Consider the following 10,752-nt stretch of genomic DNA (forward strand, 5'->3'; position numbering starts at 1 on the left):
AACAACAAAAAGACAAATAACCCAATTAAAAAATGGGCAAAGGATATGAACAGGCACTTCGCAAAAGAAGACATTCAGGTGACTAACAGACACATGAGGAAATGCTCACAATCATTAGCCATTAGAGAAATGCAAATCAAAACTACAATGAGATATCCTCTCATCCCAACAAGGCTAGTATTAACCCAAAAAACACAAAATAATAAATGTTGGAGAGGTTGTGGAGAGACTGGAACACTTATATACTGTTGGTGGGAATGTAAAGTGGTACAATCACTTTGGAAATCGATTTGGTGCCTCCTTAAAAAGCTAGAAATAGAAGCACCCTACGATCCAGCTATCCCGCTCCTTGGAATATATCCTAGAGAAATAAGAGTTGCCACATGAATAGATATATGCACACCCATGTTCACTGCAGCACTGTTCACGATAGCAAAAAGATGGAAACAATCTAGGTGCCCTTCAACAGAAGAATGGATAAACAAATTATAGTATATTCACACCATGGAATACTAAACAATGATAAAGAACAACGATGAATCCGTGAAACATCTTGTAACAGAAGAATCTAAAGGCACTGTGCTAAGTGAATTTAGTCAGTCGCAAAAGGACAAATATTGTATAAGACCACTATTATAAGAACTCAAGAAAAGGTTTAAACACAGAAGAAAACATTCTTTGATGGTTACAAGGGTGGGGAGGGAGGGAGAGGGTTATTCACTAACTACATACTAGACAAGAATTATCTTAGGTAAAGGGAAGGACAGCACACACTACAGGGGAAGTCAACACAGCTGGACTAAACCAAAGCTGTTTCCTGAATACAACCAAACACTTCGAGGGACAGAGTAGCAGGGGCGGGGGTCTGGGGACCATGGTTTCAGGGGACATCTAGGTCAACTGGCAGAACAAAGTTTATTAAGAAAATGTTCTGCACTGTGTATGTAGAAATTTTTGAAACGGTGTATCTTTGGCTATGTGTATTTTCACCAAAAAAAAAAAAAAAAAGGTTGAGAAGTTAGAGGGTTAATATGTTGTAGGGTTGTTAACCAATGTCATAAAACAACATGTGCACTACTGCTTCATGAGAAAGTATTTGTTCTGTAAGCCTTCACCTGAAGTACAATAAAATATTTAAAAAAAAAAAAAAATGTTCTGCATCCTACTTTGGTGAGTGGCATCTGGGGTCTTAAAAGCCAGCAAGTGGCCATCTAAGATGCATCAATTGGTCCTAACCCACCTGGAGTAAAGGAGAATGAAGAACACCAAAGACACAAGGGAAGTATTAGCCTAAGAGACAGAAAGGGCCACATAAACCAGAGACTTCATCAGCCTGAGAACAGAGGAACTAGATGGTGTCTGGCTACCACCAATGACCACCCTGACAGGGAACACAACAGAGAGTTCCTGATAGAGCAGGAGAAAAGTGGGGTGCAGAACTTAAATTCTAGTAAAAAGACCAGATTTAATGGTCTGAGACCGGAGGAACCCCAGAAGACATGGCCCCCGGACTCTCTGTCAACCCAAAACTAAAATCATTCCTGAGGCCAACTCTTCAGGCAAAGATTAGACTGGACTATAGGACATAAACTGATACTCGTGAAGAGTGTGCTTCTTAGCTCAAGTAGATACATGAGACTAAATGGGCAGCTCCTGTCCAGAGGTGAGATGAGAAGGCAAAGAGGGTCAGGAGCTGGTTGAACAGACACAAGAAATCAGGGGTGGATAAGTAGAGCAACTAGGGTATGTGTAAGTTTTTGTATGAGAGACTAACTTGAATTCTAAACTTTCACTTAAAGTTCAACAATAAAATAAAAACATATATATATAAAGTAAAAAATAAAAGTGTTAATACTTCTAACGGAAATATTGACTTAATAAATGAAAATCCTCAGTGTAAAAACAGATTACACCTAAGAATGTAGGATTTAAGTAGCAAGAATAAATTTTGTAAAGTTTTTGCCAAACTAAAGATTTTAAATTACTTTTAATGCGAAACATAGTAATTTTCAATATGTAATGGTTTATCTTGGTCCGATCCATTGTGCATGGGGTCACCATGAGTCAAGGGCCGACTCCTTGGTAGCTAGTAACAATGGTTTATCTTGTGTAGGTTATAGACAGATACTGTTTTTCATACACATGTTGATTTTTAAATAGTGTATGACTACAATATAAGTACATGATACGATGTACTGTGTTTCAAAAGGTAAAAGGCATCATAATTCTACAATAAAGAAACATCAATAACTATTCAAAAAGGAGAGACTGCCTGAATGGACCGAAAATACCTAGACCTCTCATTCTGGTTTTCTATAATTGCTTTCAAACCAATCTCTACGTTGTTGTTGTTAGGTGCTGTCAAGTCAGTTCTGACTCACAGCGACCCATGTACAGCAGAACGAAATACTGCCCGGTCCTGTGCCATCCTCACAATCGTTACTATGTTTTGGCCCATTGTTGCAGCCACTGTGTCAATCCATCTCGTTGAGGGTATTCCTCTTTTTCAATGATCCTCTACTTTACCAAGCATGATGTCCTTCTCCAGGGACTGGTCCCTCCTAATAACATGTCCAAAGTATGTAGATGAAGTCTCGCCATCCTTGCTTCTAAGGAGCATTCTGGCTGTACTTCTTTCAAGACAGATTTGAGTATAAAAAGAAAATTCCTTAGTTTTACTAGTACTCTTCCCCACTGCAACTTTTCAAATACAATAAAACAAATGACTCTCACCCACTGGAAAAATATATAACATTTTCCACATGCACCTATTTGGAAAATATGTATTTATTATGCAGAAGGTTAGAGAATAAAACTTTAAGGGGGGAAAAAAAGGTCATTACTGCAGCTTTAATAATATTGTGAGACTAGGCCTGCCAAGGAAATATGGTCTTCTGTTTTTTATTCAAAAACTATAGATTCATAGCATTCTGGAACAAAAGGAACCTTAATGATTGACTGTAACTATTTTGTTTCACAGAGGAAGGAAATGACCAAGCCAGAGAAATGAAAAGAAAAGACCAAAATTACAGTTAGCTGGTGGTGAAAATCAAGATTAACTAACAGCCAGATCCTTAACTCCCAATGCACTATGTTCTTTCTGCTATGCCACTTAACATTACTTTCTCTTTTTTGTTATTTCGGATAAACTGAATTGATTAAATGAAGCAAACAGGCAAAGAAATACTACAACCTTATCTTATAGGTTACAATATTATAGGTTTATAAGAGAGGCAGTGATGTGTATTAAAAAACAACAATGAACACAGATTCAAAATACCTAACACGGATTCCAACAACGAACATGGATTTAAAATACCTAAATTGGTGCTTAACCACTTCCTAACTTTATGAGCCTTAACGTCTCCAGTCAATGATTAAACTGTAAAGTGGTATCTAAATGTCAGTTACAGTTACCACTACAACAGTTTCTAAAATTAGACTTTTTAATAAACTAGCATTTTTTCTCCAATAGTACTACATCATCATAATGGAATAACTAAGAGAATAAGACAAAGTGGAGAGGTTTAACTGGGGGAAAAAAAATCTAAACTTGGATTCAAGTGCTAGCCTTTACACTGTCTCTCACTAATCTCACTGAAGTGTTAAGATAATGTTGGTTATAGTATTTAAAATGAAAGATAGATTCATTCTCTTGATAGCAAAGACAAAATAAAATATACTGGATGAAGAACTTTAAAAAATACCTTTGCCACACATTCATTTCATGGCTTTTATGCTAAATTATGCTAAGAAAAGAGGAGGATGATAGAGTGGATTTTAAAAAAAGTAGATTAGAATCTTGGCTTACTAGGTGTGCAACTTGAACACCTTAACCTCTCAGGCCTTCACTTTCCTTAGCTGTAAAATAGAATTAATCGTGCGAATTAGACATAACCAAGGTAAAACATCTAGCTCAGTGTCTGGCATATCGCAAGCAGTAAATAACCATTATTAAATTTGAATGGAAATTATTAAAATTTGCCACAAAGCAAAGGTCACCATAAGCAATATAATAAAAAGTATTTGAATGATGAATTTCAATTAAGAGACTAAAGCAATTCACCATACACTGTGTGGGTTATTGTTGTATAGATTTAATGCCAACACCATTCAGCAAGGGACAACAAGAATTTCACATCCCTATTTCTCCTTAATTACTTATCCAAGTGTCATCTACTTTGGCTATTCTAAAGGATGCTTCGTATCTATTTCACAGGTACTCTCCCTTGACTTTAACTTAATTTTTTTTTTTCCTATAGCCCTACCTCTGAGTGTGAGATCTAGTGTGGCTTCTAGGTACAACATGTAAAAGCATACCACACAGAATATTCCCTTATAAAGGGATTTTAATGGATCAACCATAAAAAGATCATAAGCTTCAGTTACCTTCCCCCTAGAAAAAACATGGCCAAGAAAAAGAAATCTTTCACTTTTTGTCTTAACCATGACCACAATTTGAAATTAGCTATTACTTGCTACAAAGATTTCCGGCACTTACAAAAATTCTCATTCAGAGACTAGCTATCTGCCTACGATCATAAATCATCAGCCTTTTAAGAATCATTCTATAATTTTGAGGATTTAAAAAAAATCATCTGATGTAAAAATTTTAGATATGAACAGGCTGTTTTACTTTACCTGCATCTTTTATCAATTGAAAGTGAACACTTTCAATGAATCAGCAATAAGTTTATTACATTACAAGAGACCAAACAGTTTACTGTTTTACTATCTGTATACTAGGTCAATAAAGAGGTAAATGCTTTTAAGAAATATTCAGATAATGAAACTTATTAACACGTATCATTTTCAGTCTTTCTCATTTCTATTCTAGCATGGAACATTTCACATCATAATAGAAGAATAGCTTTTGGTTTATAAACAAACACTTTAATCATGAACACTGTACAAGAAGGTTTTCCACCTTCTCAGATCATATTTATAAAGCTTATAGTTGTCGGGTACATTACTAATCAAGGTACATAAATATGCTTAATAAAGCAATAAATATCCTTATTAAAGTATACCACAGCTGCAAATAAACTATAAAATATGAAACAATTATAAAAACAGGAAACAGCAATGTAATTTTAAGGGACGTATCACAAAAGGATTGTTTCCAACAATTACTCATCCTACCTAAAGTGAATAGCAAAATGATAGTTAGCTGGAAAGGCAAAACACTACCCTCCATTCAAATCAGTATTTGGTCTTTCAAGATTCCTGTCAACTGCTAAATGTCTACTAAGTAATCTTAATGAGTCTGGACTTTTACAGAAGTACTGAATATGAAACCACCATAAATTAACCTTATTGAGTCTCTCTACATTAGGACAACCCAAAGTTCTATGAAAGTAAACACCAAATCAAATCTACCATAATACTTCCTTCCTGTGATTAATTTAGCTATGAAAATTCCACTAAGGAGATCAATCCCTTGATTTTCTCCACTCCTTCACCTACTTACAACTGTAGTTCTGAATTTAAACTTCCCCCAAACACTTCTTAATATCTTGATCTGTGTGGATAAATTCAAATATTTCCCCCATAAGCATAGAAAGAAATCAAGGAATAGATTAAACTGAAGACCCTTAATTAAAATATTCACCCCCTGCACCTAGTTAGTAAGTTTCCTGAAAGCTTTGTCTTACAATTTCGTCCTTCAAATAGAAATGAAGAAAAACACCAGAGTGAGATGTACACTGAGTTGTGAGTGATCCCAGGTCAGCCTGATTGTCTGCCAGAAAAGGCCAGGTAACATTTACTCTTCTTGGAGCAGTCTCTCTCTCTCATACCCTCAATGAACCTTTCTGTATGTTATTATACTATTGTTAGTCATCGGTAATTACAGTACTTCACTTCCCAAAGGAATCACTTCCCTACACGGTGACTACTCTCTAAAGAGGCTTTCAGAAGATGATGCTTTCTCATTTCCTCCTCCATTCCTCAATTCCATGACAACCGTATAAACTTCCTCGCCAGAGGAGAAAAAGTTCCTAAGACAAACAGACCTGAATGGATTTTATTAAGTCTCTCAGACCCTCGTCCTAATCTCAAAGCATGCAGACATCTAAGAGCTCCCAGAAACAATCAGCTACAAAAGTAGAGACTAAACGGGAAAGAAGAGGAAGTACCAGAACAATACCCAAAACAAACAGCACCGAAATCCCCGCGGTCGTCTCTATCTTCCCAGTCTACAACCTCCACTTCCCTAGTTAAATTAAGGTCTCTCAAACTCGGAGAAATGCTCCCCAACCCGGCCCATAATTTCCCCCTCTACAGACAACAAACGCTTCACGAAGGAGGCAGAAAGAAAAGAAGTAAGCTCTGGTCGATCAGAGCTGTGATGCTTTTTCTGCCGGGTGGAAGGAGGCGGCAAGCCAAGGGTTGTGTAAAGAATGGAAAGCTGAGTGATACTGGGGGAGGGCGGAATCAGGGCGCCAGGGCTAATCCCCCGGCGGGGCCCAGGGACCGCTGGTGGGAAGAGACAGGAGGCAGTCTGAGTGACTGGGGGAGTCGAGCTGCACTGGGCTTTCCGGTCAGGAGAAAGGGGACAGAACTGTGGCAGCCCCACCGGTGGATGGGTGGCGGTGCCCGCAAAGGAGGAGGTTCCGTGCGGAGTTCATTTTTCAGGCTAAGAGAGCGGGAGTCGCCTTCTTTACACCGCCCCAGCCCCCCCAAGCTCACACCTCAAACCTGCTTTTGGTCACTCCGTTCACGTCCCTCCTCATGGGGCCGGCGGGTGCGGCCGGGGACGGGCGCTGCGGCGTGTGGAGTGCAAAGACAGGGGGCCCAGGGCAGGCCGAGGAGTTCCGGGGACGGGAAGGAGGCGGAAGAAGGGCAGGGCAGTGGCCGCCGGACTGGAAGGGAAGGCCGTTCCACTAGGGCAGGGCCTCCACCACCTCCCGCGGCGGCGGCGGTGGCGGTGGCAGTAGCGGTGGTGGTGGCGGCGGTGGCGACGGCGACTGCTCGTCGCTAGCTTCTCTATCCTCAGCCTCAACTTCAACCCAAAACAAAAACACTCCACACCTGCCAGCAACACCGCTCCTCATTGGGCAGAGCCGCCCGGGCCTCGGAATGGCGGGGGGAGGGGGAGAAGGAGGAGCGCGCGGCGGCCGCGCAAGACCACCCCTCCCCCACTCCTGGGCGCAGCCCCTGACAATCCGCCGGGGAGCAGCCCGAGCGCGGCGGCGGCGGCGGCGGTGGCGGCGGCTGCAAGAGCTTCCGTCGCTTTCAAGGCAGGCGAGCCCACCGGGAGAAGGAAAGGCAGGGAAGTGCCTATATGTCTGTGTTTATTTGTGTAAAAGGGGGGAAGGGGACTGCGTGAAGGGTGCGAGTGCGCGTGTGCTCGCTGACGGGTGAGGAAAAGGAAAGCAGCAGAACTGCACACACACGGGAGCCCCCTATTCTGTCCCGTGCACCCCTCTTACCCCCTTCGCCGGCAAACAAGCACGCACCTACCCACAGAGGACCCAAGCTTTCTATCGAGTTCCCCCATCTCAAGTCTTTTCACTTCTTCCCCGGTAGCTTCTGCTGGCACACACATCCTTCCCGGCCACCCAGCTCCCTTCCCTTATCACTCACTGTCGCCTTGAACCCAAAGTGCAGCAGGCGGTCCCTGCTCGGAGCCATTTTCCTCCTCTTTCTGGATGTCTCTAGATTGGGGCAGTGCTGCTGCTGCCGCTGTTGCTGCCGCTGCCTCCCCCGCCCCCGTGGATTGCATTACGGGGTGCTGCAGGGAGGCCTGGGGGCCTGCTGCGGGGCGTGGGTCTCCTGGTGCACGGCTCTGGAGGCCTGGGGGCCCATTGGGTTGAGGGGCAGGCCAGGAGCCCCGTTCTGCTCCAAGGATATGCAGAGAGGCCGCACCCTGGGTCTTGGGGTCAGAAGGTGCAGTACTGGAGCCGGGTAACCATTCTTTTGGCTGGGGGAGGGGAGCAGATTGGTGGGGGGCGGGGCGGGCAAAGCAGAAGGGGGCAGTCTTTGGCTCCCCCCGCCCCTCTGCCGCTCGGCTGCCGCTAGCACCCAATGGGCTGCAGTGCCTGCTCGTCCTCCAGTCAGGGTGGTGGTTGGTGAGAACCTGAGCATGACGCCACTTTGGCGGGAGAAACAAGCGTGCCCCAGCAAGTAGGCGGGGGCGTTTCAGAGCGGAAACTGAGATTTTCTTCCGTTTCCTTGGCTCTTTCTATGGAAGCTAGTCTGTCATCATGCCCTTTCCCTTAAGCAACTCTGGGTTTCATGGGCTCGGAATTTATGACCGAATTTCCACGAATTAAAGAATAATCCATACAGGCTTTTACCCTTCAAACAGCAAACTACGGAATGATACCGCAAAAATAAAATATTAGAAACTACCATAAATTCCAGCATTTCTGGGAAGACTACTGCTCCTAATTGTATGCTTCTAAAGCAGTATGTCTTCACACCCCTTTTAATTAGCAGTGACTGGCTTGTTATGAATGTCTAATTAAATAATGAACTTAGTTAAGGGCAAACAGAGCTGGAGATCTTTAACAGGCATATTTTAGCTGGAAGGCTTATTATTGCCAACTCTTAAAGCATTAAAAAAAAATTTTTAATATCCTAGAAGAGGGCTTCCTACGAAAGGAACCTAGCCTCATAGACTCATTCTCAAGCCCTGGAGGAGGACATCATGCTGGGTAAAGTGTCAGCAGAAAAGAGGAAGAACCTCAACCAGATGGACTGACACAATGACTAACAGTGGGCTCAAACATAGCAATGATTTTGTGAGGCTGGTGCAGGACGGGCCAGTGTTTCATTCTGTTGTACACAGGGTCGCTCTGAGTTGTAACCCACTCCAGGGCACCTAGCAACAAACACAGATATTATTCTGCTTCTGTCCCAATAGTTTTAATGTTACTGTTTCAACAGCCTTTTAATTCAGTTCCATCAAAAAACTTTTTTCCCACCAAGAACTACTGATGAATTTGGTGATTAATGACTAAGGAAAATAGTGAGACTGGCACAAGCAGGTAAATATAATGAAGACAAGCTGTTTCACAGGTGTTTTCCTATTTTATCTATCCATTCCAATGCTAGGGCTGGATCTATTTCCAGTGGTATTTACTTACGGAATGCTTTTACTTTTTGACTGGATTTTTAAAAAGCTGAATATCAAATGAAAATTATTCATTACACATAGGCATGTTACTTTTTATCAAAGAAATTTATTTCCATGTAAATAAACAGGTTGTTTTGTAATGTTTTGGGGGGAAAAAAATCCCACAAAACAGATTTTTGTCTACTTTCAAAAAAATGAAAAACCCCGAAGTATTTACACAATGGCCATACACACAGAAAATCAAATTTTAAAGTTTTTTTTTAAAAAGACCACCCCCAACTGCTCCTGATGTACATTTTAAACTAAAAATTTAAATCTCATCTGAGCATGTTTCCCGACCCAGCTATTGAGATGTTACATACCTCCTACCCTCCAAAAACTAACTCAAGGGTAGAAGAGATGGGGAATGGAAAAGGGAAAAAAAAAAAAAAGATTGCCCAGGGTTTGTGAATGTTTCCTATACTGGCATATGTTATGATTAAGTGACTCAACTGTAGATACTGCATGACTCACTGGTTCCCTGAAAGGGTTTCTTCTGAGAATTCACACTGCTGTACTGAATTTTCAGACACAGGCCTTAAAAAGGAAAATCCTTTCGAGTCACCAACTTTAAGCCTGGTTTTGGCAAATGATATCCTGCTTTGTATTTTTCCTCTAAAATACTTGTAAAACACTATGATTTTGAAATCTCCATGTACATCAGAACAAGTTTTGACCAAGAACCCCTAACATGAAGCTAAAAGACAAAAGAGGAATCAGGTCAAATCAAAAATACATAAGACACCAGCAGCAGAAGATAGGTAGATGTTGACTTCGTGTCCTTGCCGTCTTTTTAAACAGGAGAATGAGTACACCTAGACAGGAGGGAGGTGTCCCAGGCTTGGTTTATTGCCTCTTCTCCTCCACCCTGTGGAGAAATGCAGTGCTCCCTGGTTCTCAGGCAGGGTGAAGCAGTTTACCCCCGGCTCCCTGTTAAGCAAGTTCAGATGCTGGGTCAGTGTGTGGGGTGTGCCCATCGACAATTCAGGGGCTTATCCTTCATCCAGATCCTAACTCAGGATTCTTTGATCTGGGATGAAGACAGAAAGAGAGAAAAAGCTTCCCAGTTTACTCATTTTGGTATTTGTTGGCTCTGCTTGGGGGAACTGAGCCCCTGATATTATGCAGTACATTCCCCATTAAGATCTTCCCTACCCAGAACAAATTTAAAAAACCTTGTTTTTTTTTTTCCCTGCAGAAGCCAATGGGATAGGATTCAAAACTAGGCGACAAACTTGTGAGAAATCCAACCTGTTGTATGACTGAGAGGCTGCTACTGTATCAGCATCACAAGATAAACACTCTGGTATCACTTTGCCCATGTCCTCTTTAGTGTTACCGAAGACATTTGACTCTGATATGGTAACCAGTAATTCTTCTTGCTCCACTTTGCAATGTTTCGTTTCCTACTTATTACTTTGGGACACAAAAGTAGCAGAGTTGTTGAGAATGATGACCAGAAAAGGGAGAACACTAGAAATCAGAGACAGTCCAGGAAAGAAAGCCAGAGCTGATTTTCCAACTCTATGCTAACTCCAACCTGCAGAAAGATCTGAATATAGAAATCATCTTCCATGTCTGATGAAGTCACTCCACTTATGACACACATACAAAAAAATGAATCACCTGGC

The 10,752-nt window shown here is 41.8% G+C and overlaps 1 protein-coding gene across 4 annotated transcripts in view; it reads right to left on the reverse strand.

The window, feature by feature from the left end:
- FBXL20 (F-box and leucine rich repeat protein 20) overlaps positions 1–7,919 on the reverse strand; it is a 103,712-nt gene extending 95,793 nt beyond the window's left edge. For 3 of the 4 annotated variants that reach the window (XR_002824367.1, XM_023732811.1, XM_004378023.2), the window contains exon 1: positions 7,588–7,919. Coding sequence is in view for 3 of the 4 variants with exons in the window: in XM_023732811.1 (XP_023588579.1) it covers positions 7,588–7,635 (48 nt within the window). In the remaining variant the exon portion in view is untranslated. Of the gene's footprint in view, positions 1–6,692; positions 6,843–7,587 lie in introns of those variants that run through there. The other variant, XM_023732810.1, reaches the window with a different exon arrangement.
- Positions 7,920–10,752: the final 2,833 nt, after the last annotated feature.

The sequence above is a fragment of the Trichechus manatus genome, unplaced genomic scaffold, assembly GCF_000243295.1.
Source record: "Trichechus manatus latirostris isolate Lorelei unplaced genomic scaffold, TriManLat1.0 scaffold00054, whole genome shotgun sequence".
Lineage (NCBI taxonomy): Eukaryota > Metazoa > Chordata > Mammalia > Sirenia > Trichechidae > Trichechus > Trichechus manatus.